At 44.1% G+C, this 22,136-nt stretch overlaps 1 protein-coding gene and 1 long non-coding RNA gene across 2 annotated transcripts; one reads left to right on the top strand and one right to left on the bottom strand.

Moving 5' to 3' along the window:
• Positions 1-660: 660 nt before the first annotated feature.
• On the bottom strand, positions 661-21,989 carry APOBEC2 (apolipoprotein B mRNA editing enzyme catalytic subunit 2). Its single transcript, XM_056361491.1, is given in 6 exon segments — positions 661-849; positions 1,430-1,977; positions 9,797-9,957; positions 19,411-19,549; positions 19,979-20,185; positions 21,832-21,989. Coding segments are annotated over 4 exon segments (1,014 nt in total). The 5' UTR covers positions 20,152-20,185; positions 21,832-21,989; the 3' UTR covers positions 661-849; positions 1,430-1,436.
• Positions 18,486-19,461, top strand: LOC130159660 (uncharacterized). The gene is made up of 2 exons (XR_008825818.1): positions 18,486-18,943; positions 19,304-19,461. It is a non-coding gene; the product is annotated as an uncharacterized LOC130159660 (long non-coding RNA).
• Positions 21,990-22,136: the final 147 nt, after the last annotated feature.

Raw genomic sequence — 22,136 nt, 5'->3', positions numbered from 1 at the left:
TTTTAGGTGGAAAGTGATAGGCCCATATTTTCGTGTCTCCCACGCTTGTATGTACTCTTGAAATTTTTTTGGCATGTAGTAATTCTCTCTTCTTGTTATGCTGCGCTTTGCCTAGGAAATATTTCATATATGGCTGTCCCAGGATGTCTCACTTGTCAGATTAAATTTAGGACCTCTTGCAAGTAGAGGGGAAGGAGTAAACAGTGCTTGAGCTTTTGCAGTGACTTCCAATTTTATTTCACTTTGCCTTTCCCAATTTTATTATCACAAACATCATTGAACAAGGGAAGAAGGTATTTGATGTGTTTGAAATCAAGTACTTGGGGCTCTGTCATAATTCGGCATAGACCAGTTACCCCTAGTTTAATTCACAGCTCTGAGGACGACAAGAAGAAGAAGACTTTTTTTTTTTTCTTATCTTAAATCCCTCTCTTCTTAATATTTATGAAGAATGTACTTTCTAAATGCATTTATCTAATTGCCAGCTTTGTTCTAAGGTATTGTCTGATAGAGGCATCCCAGTACTTGAGGCCTACAGTCTTCCTGTAGGTCCACTGCAATCCATTTCGTTCAAGACTTTAACCACACCGTACGTTGCTTTCTTTTTTTCGTATCGGCAGAGGCAGCATGGGTTTGTTTGGGGTGGGGGCCAGCGTAGGGGGAGGAATAAAACAAACCAAAAAAATTCCCAATCACCAAAGATCTGTTTTGTACGTGTATTTGTAGTCCATCAGGGCCTGGTTCCAGAAGTTGGTACTCCATCCTGCTGGAATCAAAGCTTGGAAAGTGGGAGTGTCCTAGATGTCCAAGTCTGTTGCATCTCTCTTCATAATCTTTTCTGAATTGGTCCTGGGGGAGGTAAAAGAGAGATGTGTTAGAACCTTTAAATGCTTTCATGTTTTATGGCTTAAATAGGTGACTTTTGTACTCCTTAAAAAATCAAAAAGGAAATTCTGCAATGATAACTGATTTCCTTTAGTGGTTGGTTGTTTTGGTTTTTTTTTCTAGAGGGCTAGACTTTGTGGGGTGGGGGAATCCCCTTTTCTCCACCTTCCTCTCACTGTTTCCGTGTGTGTTACAAATAACCATGCATGTGGGGAGCAATGATTGTTGCACCTAGTGACCCTGCTACCATTTTATTATTTATTCCTGGAGATGTTTACTTAGAGGAGAAAAAACCCCCAACTCTAAATCCCTTAATGTGTTTGCTGTGGAGGAGCCCACTGTAGCGTTATTACCCTTAAAGGGTAAGTTACTGCCAGGGGTTATTGTCTGTATTTGGGTACAGGCAAACCCTGCCAGGTACATAGGAGTGTAACAATAACTGAAGTTGGCTCTGGGTTACATCTTTAAGAACCTGAGGAAAAAAAAGAGGAGTCTGTAATACTAGTACAAGGAGGTACGTGACCAAGTGGAAATCCTCACTCACGTGAGCTTCAGTGTAAAATCTCGGCCAGCTTTTCCTCGTAATACTGGAAGTTCTCTTGAATGTCCTCCCATGGCACGAAAGCCTTTGCTTCCTCTCCTTCCTCCTGTTCCACAAAGTTCTGCCAGACATACTCAAAGTCTTGAGGCTTCATAATCCTCAGCTTGCAGCCAACTGACTTCATTTTTTTCAGGGCAGCCTGCATTTCTGGCTCTTCCCACATGAAGAGGCGCCCTACCATGATTGTCAGATGCAGGTTCTTGTTCTTCTTTAGGGTCTCGGTTATCCGATCAGCACAGGTCACACAGGGACTGGAGGAGACGTACCAAGTGATGTTGTAGCGGAGGCTTGATTCAAACTTTGGTAAAATTGTGTTAAAGAAAGCCATTTCTGCATGGGCGGCAGCGTGCTCATCTTCCAGGTAACCCCGAGAAGTCACTGACTCTTTGCCTTGGGTCTCGACAACATAACACAGGAAGGTTTTGTTCCTGCCTGAGCTGTATTCCACATTCCTGAACTGGAATTTGAAAAACATGGCTGGGAGGCGCTCCCTATAGAAAGTGGAGAGGAGAGAAGCATCTCAGAGGCTGACAATAAAGGGTTATAGCATTTGTTTAGTTCCTGCGTGTGATCTTGGACATCGTTGCATCTACGAAGGCTGCATTTCTCCATGTATTAAAAGGAGATGCCTTTTAACAGAAGGATAAGAATACATTAAAAATTCTAAGTTACTCAGCTAGTTTTGCTGTGTAGTGAGGCTTACAGGCCCGTTCTTACTACCTAGTCTTTTTCACTTCATTTTAACAAACTTGTACTGGGAATTTCAGGTATTGGCATTGAGGTATTTGAAGAGGAGCTTGCTTCTGAAACGTATTTGTTGAGACTATGATACTTGCTGTTGTTAAGGAGGGACAGCACCTGGCATTTTCCCAGTCTTAATGCACCTATAGCCTGAACTGTTCTGTTTTCTAGGCCATTAACATAGTTCTCTCAGGGTGGTGGTGCAATATTAATCTGCAGGACCTGTTGCCCTAAATTGTTAGGATGATGTCTAGCATCGCTAACTAATGTTTTACCCCCAGTGCTTTTGCAGTCTGGATTTCCTCTGAGTAGAGGCAAGCGTGACTGTCTAGTTGCAGTTTTCACGTGTTCTAGTTTTACTCTTCCAGTATCAGTTGAATACAAATATTCAGTAGGATTATGTTGTGATTTTAGTTTAATAAAATACCTGAGATCAAATCTAACTTTGCTATGAAAAAGTGTATTTCCTACTGAAGTTTGATAGCTGTCTCATAGATACTACTGATAAACTTCAGATATTTTTTAAAAAAAATTGTATCGCACTTCTTCCATTCTGGGTTTCTATAGAAGCATAATCCAAAGTGAATCATCACAGTGAGTAATGTGTTTGCAGTCCTCTTTTCACCCAGACAAGGTAGTCTGCTGTTATTTAGGGAAATTAATAGCAGTCCCTTAAAATACCATGTATAGCTTTTACGCATTGTTGAGTGAAGAGGTCAAAAAGGAAAGCTGTGTTGTCTCATAGTACCTGCTCCTTTCTTAGGAGTACCAGGCTTTCCTGATTGCCCCTTTAGCATCTAACTGTGGAGTACATCAGTACAAGGACTAGTACTTGAAGGATGTTAGGTGGAACGATGAAAAAGATACTGCTGACATCATGCCTTGTGACCCATGAAGTGCTACAAAGGACAGGAGTGAAGACTGCACAAAGCAGTCAAAGTGAAATAATGAACAGCAGTAGGACAGTATTTCATTTATTACACACTCGTAATCTTCTGGCATGTTGTACTCCTCTCATCTGAGCTTTAGGTGGACCTATAACCTTGATATTCCCAGTGAGGCAGTAATGAATCTTTGTAAAACAGTAAGTGTCTTATTCATCCCTGTCTCATCTATAGTCGGATTGTAATGTCAGGCCTCTCCAGGGGGTACACTGAGCAAAGGTCAGGAGAGATTCTCAGACTCTTGGAAAATTTAATTGGGGAGAGCAAAGAGGCTGCAGAAGTAAGTGGCAAAGCATCGTTCTGCTGAAAGGAAAGAACAATTTGTGATGCAACATCTCACAAGATGTCTCCGGAGGTGGTGGAAGTGAACAGTATGGGAAAGAGTGAAAAGAATCAAGATCAGTTTATTATGCTTGTGTAGTAATGTGGGAACTACGAATGAAGGTGCTGTCAGATCACTAGTGGGAAATGCTAGTATGGGACACTGGAAGTGTGGGATGCTTGCAGGTCGGGGGCAGGGACTGTTGATGAAGAGCTGGATCTGATGTTTTTTAAAATTAGTGGAAGTGCAAAGGGTAAGGCTTTGCTAAGTCTGCAAGAAAAGCCCCAAACAGCATGATATTCTGTACAAATTGGAGGGATTGGAATGGGAATGTGAGCAGAAAGACCAGGAAATAGGCATTTAAGAGTTCTGCATGAAATACCTGGCTGCAAATAGGTTATGTTCTGTAAGCAAATGGCTTTTTGCTTAGAAACAAATTGGAAATGGTGTGCTGTCTAGATACGTAACTCGGAGTAAATTACAGTGATCATCAGGCTGCTTTAGCTGTGTTATTTTATGGAAAATTGTATTTAAACATTTGAATGTTTAATTCTACTTACAAAGTTTCAGAAATTCCTCTCTGGTACGTGTATTCCATACTTCATGCAGCCAGGAATTTTCTTGCTGCCAAAGTCCTGTGGCACTTCTGGCTTTTGAGAAAGCGAAAACAAAAGAACACCCTCTCTATTTAATTTTTTATGATACTGCTGTAGTATCTGGGGTGCATTTGGGTCTGCTACACAGATTGGCAGTAAAAGGACTGGAGTTACAGTTCCCACTTCTGTTTTGGATTTCCCAGCGCGTGATTTTACAGATGAACGACTTCACTTGGAATATCAGTGTACTGTACCAGCCAAGTGGTGTGAGAGTTGATGTGGTTGGGTTGGCACAGTTGTACTTTGTACTGCGAGAGGAAGTTCGTTAGTCTTCTAAATGCAACAAGATGTATGAGTCAAAACAATTTTGTTCACAGAATTGCATCTGCCCTGGGAATATCTACTGTTGCTGTCAGTCAAGGACCACCGTAATTCTTTTCACATATCATTGATCCGTGACAGTGGAAGTTGAGAGTGCTAGTTCAGCTGTAGAAATTTTACTAGAAGCAGGTGTTGAGCTGCTTCTTAAACGATATAATTAAAGCCTTGTATTGTTCCATTCTACATAGATGGGATCTGCACAAGAAGGGATTTAAACAACAGAAAAGCCCGTTTGGGAGCCTTCCATGCTATTAATGTTTTAGCTTGCGGTGTATTAATGAGGGATGAGAAGCAGTAGTGTGGATGCAGACTTTTATTTTGATTAATGAGCAAATGATTCATGGTGTTTGGGTATGATTTGGTCTGTGGTTCCCTAGTTTGCATTGAGAGTTAGCACAAGCCTAGGTAAGGGAAACTTGCACTGGCTTGCACAATTTCTAAACTACCTGGAAAGACTATTTCAGCTTCCTTTTCTTAGCATTTTGACTGCTGTTCCTTTACAGTAGATGACTTAAAGTTTTGCTAGAGCGAGTCTTATTTTATTTGAGATTAATTGTAAGGCTTTCACTGATTTTATTAAAGAGCATTATCAGATTCTAATTTAGCACGGTGCTGCTTATTCCCTGAACTCCTTTCTCTTGTTCTTTGAGACAAAAAATTTCACATGCTTCTGAGAACAGCGATTTTCCTGCTTTATATCCTAGATAATGAATGGTTCTTTGCTAATGATTTAATGATTCTTTAATTAACAATTTCTCTGAAGTCCAGCTACGTTGGGTCTGACATAAGCCACCCGTTGCCTCGTTTCAGAGCTAAGTTTGTAAGGCTACAATAAGTTGTTTTAAAATAACATCATATATTTAAACGTGGCACATCAGAGTCACATGGAAGTTCATTCCTGATTTAACTCTCCTGACCGCAGAGTGGTTACATCAGTGGTGGGATTGAGTCTGTTATGTTTTGATGAACTGTTTAAACAGCAGCAATCTGTTCCAGGATGCTTTGACTCAGAGGTTATTTAGACAGGCCTTCTAGATGGGTTTTATTGCTTATCATCTCAGCGTCTAAGATTATCTGGGATGTTCACCTAAATCTATCCTCCTAGCAACATGGCATATCCATCAGCTTAATAAGTTTCAGGTAAAGAATGTAAACAAAGCTAAGGGCATTTCCCAAGTCTGTAAGTAGCTGGCTGAGAGCTTGGAAAATTGGCTGATCGTGGATACACAGGCAAGCAATGGGCTGTGTGTGCTAGTTAGCAAGAATCTGCTTAATCCCATGTAAACCAGAGCAGGGAGGACGCTTCGGCACAAGTGTGAAGGCTTAGCTGAGTCCTTGCTATGTGACTTCCCAGCAGTGGGGACCTGGGGAAGGTCTCTCTGGTCCTGCAAGTAACTGGAAAGCCCTGTAGCAAGTGGTTCAGCGGGGAGAGAGTGGGCAAGAACAAACCACGTGTACCTTAAGGGTGCATATATATTTAATTGCCGTATGCTGCATAATTTCACCTTTTGAATTACAGCGTGATTGGCAGATGACCCTCATAACTTATTGCGAAGTGAAGTATCAAAATTGTATGGTTTATTTGGGTAGATTAAAACTCTTTGCAAACAATTGAGCATCAAAATACATCCCTGAAACAGCTGTGTCATTAAGCCAACTTCTTTGGAAACTCAAGTTTAGCTTTGAATAGACTGTTTCTGAGTAAATGACTAATTCTTGGCAAGCCCATTTTCCCATGTTTGAATGACAGGTGGTGTACAAATGTTAATATTATCTCTATTTTACCCTTTATTTTTGTTCCAACATTAAGGAGAGATAATGCAAACAAAATGTGCCTAGGAGATGTGAGTTCTGTTCTTGTATTTTCTTGTAGTGGAAGCTTTACTGCTGTAACTTCTAAACATAAAAATTGTGTCATCTTGCCTGTGACTTTGCAATCTATTAAAATATGCAAATATCAGATATTTCAGTGACTAGGCTAATTACTTTTCTGTTGTTGTTTTTTCGTTGCAGTTAGTGAAGTTGGCTTGCTATTTCCCTCTCCGGTGAAGGCATTACAGTCATTGTAAGACTTGCAGATAAGTTTTATGTATATAGAAAGTTTAAAAATTGTTTACAGGCACTGAACTGTCATAATATTCTTAATAATCACCTGTTCCCGCAATAGGATGCAGGTGGTCGCATAGCTCACGGTGTATGGGGAAGGTGAAAGTTGAAATCCTCATCCTCCTCGTTCTCTGAAGGTCATCGTTAAAGGGTGATCTGTAGGGATTTTCTAAATGCCTCAAACCTAATTTATCGAAGGGCTTACCCTGGGGAGCAAAGTGTTTTGTCATCCATTAGGTCACATGGAGATGAAAAAGATAGAAACTTTGAGACAGAAACCTCAATCTGTAAGAATGGTACTGGACTGAGCAGAAGGTTTTGCTGAAATAGGGTAGGCTGGAGGAACAGAGCAGCTGCCCAGTGTGACACTGGCAGTATTGCATGTCAGGTAGGAGAAGAGAGTGAGAACTTCTAATGAGAGAATAAAACTACAGGATTATCTAAAAGATGCTGTAAACAAGTAGGACATAATCTTTAGATTTCAATATTTGTTCAGTGACTAATTTACTATGGTCTTAGGTGGTTTAAAGTGATAAAACACTGTCCTTTGACTTGCTCTTTGACAGCTATTCACAGATAAACGCATGCTGGGCTCATTGATTATAGAAAGCCTGTAACGATCAACTGTAACAGGAACCAAGGATTTGTCACTGCCAGAAGGAGCCTCATTTACACTCTGGGGAAAGTGTAAATAAATGTGTCTGCTTAATTGTCATGAAATGTACACAGATGGGGCTTATATTTATCCAGGATTGTGAGCCAAATGTTGACAAAAAAAGGGGTTAATATTCTTAAACAGAGTAATTACATTCCCAGTATTTTTCTTGTAAGCCAGACTCCCCAGAGCTATAAGGAACAGCTTGAAAACTTGGCTGTGTCATAAGATGCCCCTAATCCAAGGGCTAAAACTGAAATGCAATGTAACTGGATTTAAGTGCTTCCACAGTTGCAGTTACGTGTTTTCTCATAATTCACATAACTGACTTTATTGGCTGAAAATTTGTAAATAATTAGAAAAATTCTAACAGGGATCATAGTAGGTCAAGGCACAGTCTAAACTCACAGCGTACTTAATGAAAGTAAAAATTGCTGGATTTTTCTGTACCTCTTTCAGGGTCCTTTAGGATTTCTGCTTTACTTCCTCATTCTCACCTTAGCCAGCGTATTAGTAATAAACTAATAATCAGAGGAGACTTGGTCCCAGTTCCTACAGGAATTCACCAGATATTTATAAGCGTTTTCCAAATAATATTGTGATGGGGGTGGTATACTCGCATACCAGCAGCTCTGTCATCTCTCATCAGGTGTCTGAGTACTTTCATTTCAAAACCTTAGAACTCTTGTCTTGCTTGGAATCGGGGTATAGAACGTGAAAACCAGCTGGTACCAACTTAACATATGTAGATGCCATATCACAGACATTAACTTGTCCCCGCAAAAGCGTTACCCGAGGCTTCCTTGCATCACTTGCTGCTCTTACTTTAGTCCCTCTGCCCTGGTGCAGTTCCAGCTGTGCAGCTCACTCCTGAATCTCAGCAGGTTAACTTTTCCCGGTTTTACTCCTTTCTGTAAGCACGTCTTCCCTCGTGTTCTTGTTGTTGCCTTTCCGGAGCGGAAAGTCCTGTCAAATTCTGCAATGCCCATGTAATTTCAGCAAATAATTTAATTGCAGGATGACACTAAGAAATTATTTTTCATCCATGATTAGCATACCAATTCCTATCCAGGTTGTGTTTGGCTTAGCAAGGAAGTTTGAAGGTACTGCCCAATTCCTTAGCATTTCTAATTGCAAAGTTGAGTGCTGCAAGGCTGAAAAATCTAACTTCTTCATGGAGATTCATTTTAGTACATCTTAATTGTCTAGAAATTGTCACCGTATGTGTCATTGGTCCAGTGGCTTGTATAAACAATTTTTGGTGTCTTAGCTCCCTTCCTAGCAGAGGGATGTGCTTTTCTTAAAAAGATTTCTTAATTTTTTAATGTCTTGATTTCTTAATCAAGAAATCAATTAATTTCTTGATTTCTTAAAAGTCACTGCTTTAGCAGACGTGTATTATTTCCATGTTTGTGTATGACAGAGACCAAAGGCTGAGAACAGCCCCCTCCTCAAGAAGTTATTTTTTTCAGAGCAGACACGTTTTAAGGAGAAAATGTTTTTTTTTTCACCCCTGCACAGGAATGTAACCCAATTGTGTGAGATCAGACGTAGGTGCTGTCCTGCCTCATGCACTGTTTTCAGAAATGCCAGCCAAATTGTATTTCCAGAATCTTTCTTCCCAGTGACCGTGTCACAGGCAGATGGATTCCAAGTGGGATTTTAGGGTGTGTGGCCTGAGCTTTACATTTGAGCAGCTGGAAGAAACCGTAGTTTTGGTTTACACACTGGGAACACTGCCTCGGTGGCTGCTAAGGGAGACCAGAGGGAAGCATGACACAGGGCATCTTGCTGCTACTACTACTACTACAACAAACATTTTGAAATGTGTAGAGATAGGAGATTACAGAGGTTTTTTCCTAGTTGCAGCTGTCAGTTACGCCTGACAGTTCACCTTCCTGGTAGATCTCTGTTACATCTGCCTTTTGCAAAGGCCAGACTCGCTGGAAGAAAGGAGCTGCTTGCTGCTTTGCTGTCTTGAAAACTGCCTGTTCTTTTGGTGCCTTTCTGTGAGTTAGGCTTTTTTGAAAGTCAGGCTCCAGCTGTGGGTGTGGAGTGCTTGAAAATGTGGAATTTTAGCTCTCTTGGAAAATCTGTCCCTTAGGTCCATAAAGCAAATCAGCCATAGCAGGAGTATTTTTTCCTAATCCACAGACAGAGAAACTTTCAGACAAGAGCCATTGATCATCCCAAGAAATCAATATTCAGCGCTCATCAAGGGCCAGTACCTACCATCCCGATATCATCAGGCAAGTGATCCCTTTGCAGTCAGTGGGACTGCTCCCACTGTAAGGGAATCAGTCAACACTAAAGAAACAGACCTGCTTGTATAAAACAAAGATTTTTCTGCCTGGCTGGTGTGAATCCATCCTCCGTAAAGCTCATTGAAACTTCTAACAAAACTCCACAATAACAAAATCCGTACTTACACCATTTAAAAATATTCAGAAGTGCACTGGCTGAAGATGCCGTCTTTGATTACCCAACATAAGAGCTGAGACAGAGACCTTTGAACATCCCCACTTCACTCTCTTGCACCCTCGTATTTATATCCCAACCTCTTACCCTGTCACAATTTCAAATGGCGGCAGGTCTTCCCGCTTCAACTTCTTCTTCTTTTTTTCCTCGCCTTCTTCTGCATTGTCAGGCTCTCCATTCTGGGTGTTGCTGGGCTCCTCCTGCTTTTCTGCCATCTTCTTGAGTATGGGAGTATTAAGTTATGGCCACTGGGAAAAAGAAAGAGCGATTTCTGAGAGCTCTCGGGGAGAGGAGACAGCAGAGGGAGGAGGGAAAAACAGAGCTGGGAGTTCCTGCACTAGGCACAGTTGTCAGGAGCTAAATACGGAACAAAGCAGCAATGATAGAGGCTGGATGGGGTAGGATGACCCAGGGCTCTCAGATGTCGCCTCCTTCCCTTGCTTTCTCTAGGTCTTTTTAACAGTTCCTCTTGCTCCCCTTTTAATTTAAAACTGACAACTTCACTGTGGGCGGGTTAAGCGATAGATGGAAAATCTTGGAAGCATAGTACCTATTTATCCATTAGTGTGACAGCTGGCAAGATGCAGAGCTGGCAGCTTTTCCATTTATCTTCTTTTGCCAGTTTATTACATTGCTGACTTTGAAGGACCATTGTTTTGGCTTGGGCAAGGGGGGAAAGGGATAATCCCCATTTGGTTTGCTGAGAAATCCCCATTGTTGGTGGATTTGGCCTCATGTTGCATGCCAGCAGGAGTGCTCGGAGGAGCAGGAGACCTGCCTTTCCTTCCACCCTGCTCATCCGTGCAGGGACACAAAACGGGAGCTGAACAGGGTGAAATCTTGCTTGTTGAAGTTGCTGACAGAGTGTACTGGTGTAAAGGCAAGCCAGAACCTGCTCCCACATATTTTAAAGTCAGCTGTATAATTCACAGTGGGACACTGTTTCTGGTGCAGGGCAATTCCGAGTGCACGTACTGAGCATCTACCTGTTGTTCTGTTTTTGTTTTTTTTTTTTCTTCTTTTTTTCACTGTTGCCTGAACATTTGAAAGATGCCCAGCATACCAGGAGCGGTAACATGGCTAGGTAAGGGTAACCAGTTGAAAACTGCTGGGCTTAGTGATTCTTGCCGTATTTCTTAGTTTCTTTCATCTTTGCCACTGCAGAGGATGCAGATGTTGAATGAGTGATTGTGCTGGAGCCAAATAATCAGGCAGATGAGAGCCCGTGGTGGAGGTATGATGAGAAGTGAAGTGTGTGGTTATGCTGGTTATAACTGGGACAGGTGTCAGCAGCGTGCTGAGGACAGGCTACTGGAGGCATTCTGCTAAGGTACTTATTGGGGTTTGCCTGGACTAGTGTGGGTGTGGAGTCTTTCATACAAAGAGAAGTGAGAAGGACTATAAAGATTTTATTGACACAAGTTTGGGATGTTTGGTTTGCTCGGCACTGTATCAACCAGATTTCTGAAAGAGGCTCTGCTATCTCAGAAGGATACTCGGGGGTAATGTAGCTTTCACATGAGCTCTTTTTAGAGTTTTATATGTTTGGGCTGGGGGAGTTCTCTTTTCCTTTTTTCTTTCAGGATTATGTGAAATTCTTCCAGTTGCTCACTGAATTTAAATGATGTAAAGTCTGTGTAAATCCCATGTGAGCCAAGCCTAATGAAAACCTGAGTATGATTTTTCTTGGAGACTAATCCTGCTATGCGATGAGGGCGAAAGTAAATGGAAAATGTGTAGCTGTGCAGAACTCATGTTTTAGCCAACGCATATTGGAAATCAAATCTCCAGTATCTTGGGTTCTGCACTTAGTTCACAACCCCGCATCATCAAGATTTGGATAAATATGAAATACTAAGCTAGATTTGATTGAGTGCTCAGTCTGTACTTAGTGGAAAGCCTGCTCCTAGTTTGGGGAGGATAAACCACATTCCATAGAAATCAAATAGGTGTGAATACCTGCTTTCAGGCCAAACTCAGTCTTTGTGATGTTGTTGTAGTCAGCTCTTTAGAGACTCTAGAGGGGTCTGCATTATCACAAAGTGAAATAAATTTTTGCCATGGGGCAGATAATTTATTATCATAGGCAATAAATAATATGTTATCATAGATAATTCATTCTGGCTACTCTCAAGCCCCCTTGTTAACAGCAGCCTGCCTTTCTGTGCTACAGTATCTTTTGTAGCTTTTCATTAGTAACATCACTGAAATGCAGTTGTTCTGGGGACAGAGCATCCCACCCCCCACTTTACTCCCACACTGTTTGCTAGCGATGAGAAGTTGTTTATTTGATGACTGACACTGCTGGCATGGAGAGTATTGTGACAACAGCGGAATCAAGGATTTGACAAGTTCCAAGACATCCTATCCATGGAACACGGATCTTTCATTTTCATGATGCAGAATTTTATTTATCTTTAAGCTCAAAATACTTTTCCTGGAGGGCAGGTGTAGTGTTTTTCCTCTCGCATGGCAACTGTGCTCAAATTCCAAGTCCCCTGTCCAATTACTCTCACCTTTGACATTTCAGCCAGTATTTTTGGGGATGGGAATCCTCTCTTAATGAGTGACAGCTTGTTTCCTTCTTACCCTTATACTTAAAAGAAGCATTTCAGTCCCTCTGACCCACTTTTCTTTATTTTTGGAAGCTCTTGATGGCTAGGGTCCCATCCTTCTTGCAGCCTTTAGCTTTCACTGGCCTGGCCCCTCTGCAGGGTTCAGGGCTGAGCTCTAATCTAATCTCGGGAATGTGGCACTGAGACTCTACCTCAATCCAGCCCTTCCCCAGCTGCTTCGCCGCTCCATCTAGGGCAGTGCACTAAATAGTCATGATCCACCCTGTCGCAGCATCTGCCTGTGCCAAAAATATAAAAGGACACCACCGAGTCGCTGTCAATCTGACATTTTGCGTTAGAGCCATAGGAATGAAAGCTTTGATCAGTTTTGTTTGGTTGGTTTTTAGTGACCCGAGTTTCCCCCGAGGTGCGCACGTGTGTACAAGAGCTTGGTGCGTGGGCCTGATGACTGAAGCCAGTGACGGAAATTTTTTTTCCGTCAGCTAGTTCAGAGAAGGAGCTGGGACACGGGTGCTGAGAGGTGCCAGGGATGCGGTTAGCCTCTTGTGAGGACCTTCCAGTGGCACTTAGGTTAACTGAAGTCATTGCACTTGCCAACCAGCGTTTTTATCGAGGTTCCCCTCTCCCCACTGATTGAATGGCTTATTTAGTTGACTCTGAATTTCATGCTGCTCGGAGTGCCCTGCACGCTGGAATCGCTGTTCAGCTGCTGATGGGGCACAAGAGGTCCCCACGCATGTTGGGTCTTGCGCAGGGAGAATGTGACTCAGTCCGTTGTCTCTTCTTGTTCGCTCCCCCCTGGCAAGAGCCAAACCTTCCAGCAGCACCTCGTGGCGTCTCCCCGCACCCAGCAGGCTGGACGCAGCCGGTAGCTGCAGACTTTTCCCTCGTAGGTAAAATTCTTCAGCAGCTGCACCTCGTGTGTGGGGAAACCTCCGAGGTGACCACAGCCCTGCACTGCAGCCACAGGATCGGCCATTGAGCCAACGCCATCTCAGTGGTGCAAGCCCAAGCTGTGGTGTCCTGCCCTGAGCCTGTTCTCCATCCTGTGGCAGATGTGTCCTGCAACATCTGGCGGTCTGTCTGTCTCTGTTTTAAAAGATCTGGCCTCACTGTGTCAGGGTATGGAGGGCAGAACGCCTGAGCAGACCTCGGTGAAGTGATGGGGAAGAGCAGTCCTCGGGGACGCCGAGTCGCAGTAAGATTTGAAGAGCTGTCTGCGTGGGAGCACCGCCAGCGAAGGCGGCTGCTAGCAAGGCAAGGCTGGGCTGACAACCTGTTCTGGGAGCAGCTTTCTAGCTTTGCTGAAGTATTCGATATTAAGATGTGATCCTGCATCCATCCGAGTCCGGAATAGTTTCTCTGCTGACTTTAGAGGCATCTCTGAACAATATGATGACTTTTTCACCCCATCCTAAATCGGTATCTCACAGAGAGAGTACCGTATTGCCTTCACCTGTCTCCCAGGCAGGTTGTCTGCTGTTCCTCTAATTGTCGCAGGAGTTACTTTCCTGAAGTTAAAATGGTTGGTTTCCTCTCCTCATCACACAGGGGCAGTAGAAGAGACCTGGCTGCGACAGTGCTTGCCAGGAAAAGGAGGCTTTTACTGCATTCTCGGGCTAAAGGAACATTTTTTGGATAGATGCAAGAGTGAAATAAGACACTGGCTGTGTGAGTCATGGCTCAGACGTGCTCTCTATTCCAAAGGGACAGCTGGTGGCACTAACAAAACATCTCCCTAGATACATTGTCTGGCAGCAATCCCCCTCCTGCTTTTTCCAGTTGTAACTACCGTTACGTGATAAATAAATAAACACACTGACAGTGATGTGCAGAGGCAGCTTTCCTTTTCTTGGCCCCTGTGGGTTCTCACCTGTCCCTCTCCTCCTGCTGCAGGACCATGCTGCCAAGATTTAAAAGAAGGGGCAGGAAACACTGGTGCAGACACTGCGGCGTCCCATGGGCTCGACCTGGCCAGTGCTCGCGTCCCTCTGGGCAGGGTGGTGGCTCCCCATGGAAGGCACTCCACCAGACCCGAAGCCAGCTGTGGTACCAGCAGAGATAAGCGATGCTCTCACCTCCTTGTCTGCCTTATCTTCACAGCTACAGCCTGGGCCTCCCTGGCTCCTGATCCCCAAGCTTCACACACCCATCACCATGTTGCTGTAGAGCTGGGAAAGAGTCTGTTTTGTTGGCAGTGTCCAATTAATTCAAAGCCCAACTGGAAGTTAATGACACCTCCAAGCAGCACAACCTCTTTCCTGCTGGGCTTCTGCTGCAGCTTTACTGGGAGCAGTTCAAGGGGAAGGTCAGCCCCAGCCATGCCGCAGGTGCTCAAAGTCACAAGAATTTATATTCTGCACCACCCCGTGCTAACGACGGGGCAGTGGGGTTAGCTGCTGGCCCATACTCGGCTCTCTGAAGTTTACATGCACACAGCAGCAAATCCTCTCTAGCATTAGACTGTATTTTAACATAGCTCCAGACATCAGCAAATCAATTAAAGTTCCTTACTGCTGAAGCCAAAGCGTTTTCTGGAACAGCTGGTAAATTATTGAATGAGACAAGGCTTAGGAAAAGACCGGACTGAAAGGCAGCGAGATTTTGTTTATGCACAAATATTGCGTATGCAGCAGCCGTGGATGTGCCCTTTGGGCTAAGATCAAGTGTAACGATCAGTTTAATTTCAAATAGGTCTTTCTGGAAAGACTGGCTGAAGTTTGAAGAGAGGGATCATAGTCAGACGTGGTGATCTGAGAGGTGGCCCTTCTCTAAATGCCACGACCCCCTGAAAGCTGTCATGAATGCACAGCCTTTGTCTGAGTCACTGCTTGAATCACGTAGACCGCGACATGTCCTGTCGTGGGTTATGAATGTTCATGACGCTGGGTGGGACGTGGTATCCATTCCACAAGCTAATTTAGCTTTGGATTTCTAGCATCTCTTTGCTTTGGTTTTTTTTCCTCTTCCCTTTGCAACTCGGGGATGGATCCAGGCAAGGGCTGCATGGCCACGTGCTTCTTCCAGCCATCGTGTGACCGGGAGCACAAGCCCCGTTAGCCATCACTGATGGGAAACCAGGACCCCTCCAGCTCCACAAAGGCAGAGCCTGATTTTGGTCTGCACTGCACAGTATAACTAATACATTTTCTAGATGACTGACTTTGAAACGTCATTAAAGTTACTGTTACGCAAGGGGGTTTAGTGTATCTGTTTAAATAGCAAATACACTAAATGATGCTTTAAATATTAATACAAGAGGGTGCTTTGCAGAATTTAACTTCGTCAATTGATTTCAAGCTATTATGTATATCATATGTAGGAACATCTGCTGTTTTTGCTGCCTGCAAGAAAATGCAAGTAGCAAAGATAAGCTATTGGTGCACTTGTAGGTGGACTGGAAGGAAGAGGAACTGAAATGTAGACAAAAACATGTCAGCTAGTCACATCGGTTGGGAAAATGGGGAGGGCAAACATGAAAAGATCAAAAAATTACTCTTAATACCAGATTTTCCTTTAACTGAACAAAAAAAAAATGGAAGGAGGGGAAAGCCGACTAATTTACGAAAGCTGAGCAAATGTGCATCCATATCTTTAATTTAGACGTGTTATTAAAACGTTGCAGGTTTGAACCAGATCTAGAGTCACTTGCCAACTTAAATGTGATTGAAGTAATACTTTTCCCCTTTCCAAAAGGCAGAGCTCACTGTAAAGGCTTGTTCCATCCCTCCTGGCTGCACTAGGTGGCTCTGCTCGTCTCTGTTCCTGGTGGCTTTGCTGTGCTGACTTGGAAAGGACAGGCGTAATGATGTTCAGGTGCCCTAAATCATTCTTAAGTCCACTGAATTGAATCTGCAGCCCAGATATTAGCTTCTTTTTAGGAAGAAATAATTTATGTCTTCCTGTCCTTTAGCATGTGGCTTTCTAGAAGACACAGACGAGGCACCGCTGTAAATAAGCTCCGTGGTAACATACAGTTACATAAAGCCCTGAAATATATAGGATTTTTTTTTTATTTTTTTATTTTTGTTAAAGTAGCTTATGATTTTTCTAGTGCTGCTTGCAGTGCTCATGCTTTATAGTCCTGCTCCTGCTTACAGCCACGTCTATTCAATGGCCTGTTCTTATGCAGCTTTTACTCGGGAGATTATAGCAATATGCTTGCAGCAGCAGTCCTGCATAAAGGTGTCCTGTAGCTAGAAGGGAAAAATAATGAATGGGATCAAAATGACAGCACAAGATATATGACCAAATTTTCGAAAAGCACTACAGATTTCACCTGCTCTCAGCTACTGGTATTGGTTTCTCCTGGTCCCAGCTTTCAGTCACGCTGAGCACCCAGCTCTGCCATTGACGTGAGTTGGACCTGAAAATATTCAGCATCTCTAAAAACCGGGCTGGATGTGACTCAGGAGGGACCCCAAACCCAAGAATTAGCTTCCTTACCTTGAAGCTGTGGGTGAGGTATAAGGGAGGAGCCTGTCATGGGGATGCATCCCCAAACGAGCGTGTCTCTGCTCTGAAGGAACCTCTGGGATCTTTAGGCTCAAAACCCACGCAGCCCATTTACTCCTAACGTGCAGCCAGGCACGAGTCTGGCTGTAAATCCCCTGCCCTCTGGAGCCAGAGCACAAGCCATGGACTCCAGAGCAGGTCCCTTGAGCTTTTGGGAAACCAAGTGCCAAACCAGTAAAACAAGAATAACTTGGATTTATTTATTCTCCAAACAAAAGTGGCTTGGTTTTATTAAAAGCAAATGCAATTTATGTTACAACCCCAGCTAAGCCCTCCTACCCCCAACCTTTGCAAGTGTACCCACGCACCTTAATCGACAGTCAGCTGCCAGAAAGAAGATCCACTTACCACTTTTCTTGACATATATTGCTTCTATCGATTAAAAATAATAGTAAGTATTCTTTGTGGAGAGCAGCATCTAAGGTTCAGATCTATCTAAGGCAGTGGCCAGAAAAAAGGATGGACAGGGGCTATCCATGCACCTCTTGTGTCTGATTCTGTCATGGCTTGGTCCCGTTTCTCTGGAACTACTTAATAATACTTAATATCTGCTTAATAATATTCAGGAATGAAAAGAGTCTGGGATGAGTTACCCATACTGCACCTGACAGACCTGGCATGGGGTTTTTTGCCAGTCATGTAATTACAACCTTCAAAGCAGTGTGAGCAAGCTCTTGAATTTTACAAAGGCTCTTGTGTTTCTGTACTTAAGAAAACATTTTTAAGTGTTTTCTTCAAAGGCACCGTGTTAGTTTTTCTTTTCTGCTGAGGAATAGCACACAGAAGTGGAAAAGAGAAATTTCCTCTTGGGAAAAGCATTTGCATTCTAATCATTGCTGCTTTATCTTGGAGCATGAAACTCAAGAAGTGTGATACTCCACAAATAGAAGTCAAAGTGCCCGGTCTCCTTTCACTAGCAGAACAAGACAGATTACTGCTTGCTCAGTAGCTGACAGATAAAAAGTTAATGGTATAAAGCACAAACCAGGTGATACATGAAAATGAAGCTACAGCACAAATAGCAAAAAATCAAGTAAGTTCTTAAAAATTGGTGTGCATGAGTGAAGGGCATTTTTGTTTGGTCCCAGAAGAGGTGATGGGACTTACCACATGTGTGAACAAGTTCTGCTCTCTGGGGGAATGGTAATAACAGTTTCGAGGGGTGTCCAGGATTGCTACTCTGAATTATGCTGCTGTCATGAGATCCTAATTTGGCTAATGGAATTTGACCTGATAGCATCAAGGTCACCATACAGCTGTAGCCCCCAAACCTCAGCAGTGCTGGAGAAAATGGTTCCCAGGTTAAGGATGGACGGTTACTTTAAAGGAGCACATGGGTGTGTGATGCAAACCTTTCCTTTACACAGCTGCGATGAAGGTGGGAACAGGAGGCATGTTCTGATGCCTGTCCCAAAACCGAATCCCCCAAATCATCAGATCTTGGTTCACATCAGCATAGGTTAGCTTCACAAAATGCCTTCGTTTCTGTCCCGCTCTTATTCACTCTTTCCTGCTTTTTGCTCAGGGTTGTCCTTCCAGATGCGGATTGTGAGGCAGGTCGCCATGGCCAGCCAGCCCAGGTAAGGCACCATCAGCAGTGCTGCTATCTTGTTAATGCGGTACCAGGAGCACGTCGTGCCTATCGCCAGGACGTCCAAGCACAGGATGTCGATCAGTGCCTGGAGCAGAGAGAAGACGACTCAGGAGCTCACTCCTGGGAACGTGCAGCAGTCTTCCCCACACACAGCTAGAAACCATCCTACTAAAGGTGGTGAGATGGGATAGGAACGGGGCAGGTTTAGCACTGACAAGTTACCTTGAGTGGTCCTAAACCCCACGACCGGGGCTCCGAACTCTAATCAGCGAGATCTGAATGTATCACGCCAGCAGCCAAGACTAACGTTAATATTTTTTTGTTCATTATTGAGTTTTGCACATTAATACACTGTTTATGACGATCAGTGCCCCCTTCTGCTGCTGATGCCTATGCAGGCAGATCACAAACGTGCTTGTCTTAATATTGGTGACTATTATCACTTCACAAACTTTGTAAATGTACCTTTCATCCACAGGGTGACAAAATTCGGATGGAAGCATATATCCTGCTCTGTGCTTCCATCACCTGTGGGCCTTGGCACCTGAGGTAAGTGCTTTTTGAATATAGCACCAATTCAGCTGTGCCTCACCTTCCCGCATATCCTCCTTGTGGGCTCTGCCATCCACAGGGCGTTGTATTTGCTCGATAAGCCCCTCACCGCACCCCCCACCAGGGATGCTAGCTTTGCTGCTTGCTGGCGCCGGGTGTGACTCCCAGAGGGACTTATCTCTAACCCCAAATCCTTAACTAGGAGCTGCAGCAGCTGGGCTATTGACTCGCTGATCTCCCACCCTGCGCTGGCGGGGCTGGCTATCTCGTGGCAAGAGCAGGGTGAGGGGTGGAAGGGACTGATACCATTGTCTAGACCAGGTGCAGCGTGTACCTGAGCAAAAGCTCTTCTTGCAGCTCTCTTTGCAATTGCACGATGCTAGTTAGAAAATCTCCAAGCAACCCCAAAACCCCTGTGGCAGGGACACCAGCAAACAAGATGAATGGATGGCCAGATACGTTACCATCTTCAGGTTATGTGCGCTGAAGAAGAGGGGAGGCCAAGCCCAGTTCAAGACCAGCTGAGCCCCGTAGAGGCCAAGCGGGACGAGGGCTTTGCTGCTGCAGCCACCCAGGTCATTCCATATCAGGTAGGAGGCATAGCTGTGAAGAGGGAAAGACATTAGTGTTTTGCAGTGAGTAAATCCCTAATACAGACAAAGTCTTTTCATGTGAGATTGTTTTGCAACAGGGATTTGCAGGACAGTCGCATTTGCACGACGGTTGCATCTGTCGCGTACCTGGGTGGCTTGTACGACCTCCCCAGGACATGGCTGGTTTTGGTACGTGGTTACAAAGCTGAGCACAGGCTGTGTCCCTGGCCAAAAGCATCGCCTGCAGTGGGAATCTGAGGCACTCGGCCCAGAGCATGGCTCGGGCTGTACTGCATCGGGTAGGAATAAGCGTACCTGGTGTGCCCTGCAGGTTCGGGTACGAGGGATATCCCAAAAGCAAATGAAAGAGTTTGCAACGACTGCTCTTCTGAGTGTCAGAAATGGCAAGGTGAGAGAGGGAGTAATATGCAAAACTTACCCCATGCCGGTGTACAGGACAGTCCAAGCAATAGGGAATATTTTGCGGGGTGGACACCATGAAGGCTTTTTCAGCTTCTCATACCAAACAGGTATTTCTTTTCGATTAATGAACCAGCCAAGGAAACCTCCAATGTGAGGCAGGACAGTAAAACCAGCAGTATAAGCCCACATCCTTCCTTGGTGGCTTGAAGTAGCCTTTTGCCTGCTGCGAGTTAAAAAATAATAATTGATTATCATTTTAAAAAGACATTTTTTCCTACTTTGATCTTTCAAGCTTTTTCTCTGATTGTCCATATTCCACTTCAGTCTCTAAAGCGAAATCTAAGTATTTAGCGTTGCATTCAGCTCTGCAGCTGGCTGCCCTCTGCCCATCTCCCGATCTCTGAAATAAAGGTAATTATTTCTATCACAGGTACATTTTTCCTGATCCACCCAGCAAAGTAGCTCCTCCCTGGTATTTCATGGCTTTTCATTTCAGTTTGTATTTCAGTATTTGTGTGGCAGGGTTCAGCTAAGGTGGTTGTATTCGTAGAAGACAAGACTGCAGTTACTTTTATCATTCCTCCCCCAAATGCCTAAGCCAGACAGCACACAAACTGTAACGTACGTTCACGGAGGCTGTGCATCTCAGCAGAGCTGTTCTCTCCCCTCTGCATGCTATTCTCAATATGAAAACCCAGACAGATCATCCCGGGAAAACCCCATCCATTCTGACTTTGTCTAATTTTTCACCATGCCTTTATATTTTAAATGAGTCTACAACAAGACAGCATCCTTACAGCAGATTTTAATGAACCTTGTTGAATCCTCCCTGCAGCCCCAGCAGGCGGAGGTGGATTCTCACCTCTGCAAACAGGTAAGCTGAGGCACAACAGTAGCGTCTTAATTTCCTCATGGTCTTCCTCTTGCGTAAAAGGAAGGAACTTTCACTTTAATAATTACGTTATGCTTCCGCACAAGACAGCTGTGTTCAGGGTAACAGCTAGCATTTCATTCTCTGTCCCCTCTCTTCCCCTGCCGTTATTCTCTGTAGGGCTCGGAACCTGCCTGTCGTTTGTCCTCCTTCCTTTGGTCTCTATGTTTGCCTTCCCTGTTGATCCATTAAGGAATTAAACCCAAATTAGCATTCACCAGGGATAACGCAGAGGATTCACCAGGGGCACGGCAGTTTTGTGCTGTCAGCAGAAGTGCACAGTGCACTTGGGCGAATGCACTTGGCAAGGACTGGCTTTTAGCAGTGCAGGAAGAGAAGAGCAGGCACAGAACATTTCCTCGCCTCGGGAATGGCCCTGGCACTCCGAGCGCTGTTCAGAGACAGGGAGCACGAGGAAGGGACTGATCTGCACAGGCATCTCTGTTCGGGATTTTAATTCACAATTAACGCTTTGCTATATCCTATGCTAATTGTTATTATTATCATCGTGCTATGAAGCATTCATCTTTAGAAACGCATGGCAGCAGTACAAGCCAATTTACACGTCACTGAGGAACAAATACGGCAGACACCGTCTCTAACAATTCCTTTACCAGACAATTTATAGTGCTATTAAAGTGTCTACAGAACCAGAAAATCAACCGAACACTGAGCAAAAAATTAAAGCTGTTAGCCCTTGCTTTTAAAGTCTAAATAAAACAGCACCAGCTGAGTTCAGGTTCCTCTATAGTACTTTGGAAAAGTAATATGGGAAAAGTAGATTTTTCCCTCCTCCCAACCCCTTTGTAGTTGCTAGATTAACCTGATTGACTGCGGAAGCAACTGAGGGTTGAAAATAACACAACACTGTTATAAAACCTTATTTCTTCTTGCAGCTGTTAAGAACTTAACGGGGTAGGAGCTGTAAAGAACCTTACCGTCTCTTACTGCCTTCCTCTCCCTCGCAAAGGAAAAGGGTTGGACATCCAAGGCCAGCTTCTGCCTGCAGTGCGGGTGCTGCTATACAATGAAGAAATTGTTGGCTCAGTTTTACCTAAATAGCAGAAAAAAAAAAGGGTGTGTGTGCGTGCCGGTGGCTGGATGAGATTACACAAGAGAGCCCACGCTGGGCGAGGATTTCAGGGGCTTTGGCGGTGGTTGAGCAAGGGGCGGAGGGCAGGACCCGCTTCTGGTCCAGGCACCGTCGAGATGGGACATCTGAGGCTCTTGGCTGGGGTTGAGG

This window comes from Falco biarmicus, chromosome 16, assembly GCF_023638135.1.
Source record: "Falco biarmicus isolate bFalBia1 chromosome 16, bFalBia1.pri, whole genome shotgun sequence".
Classification (NCBI taxonomy): Eukaryota; Metazoa; Chordata; class Aves; order Falconiformes; family Falconidae; genus Falco; species Falco biarmicus.
Note: the sequence above shows the minus strand (reverse complement) of the source record. Positions and strands in the feature narration are given on the sequence as shown.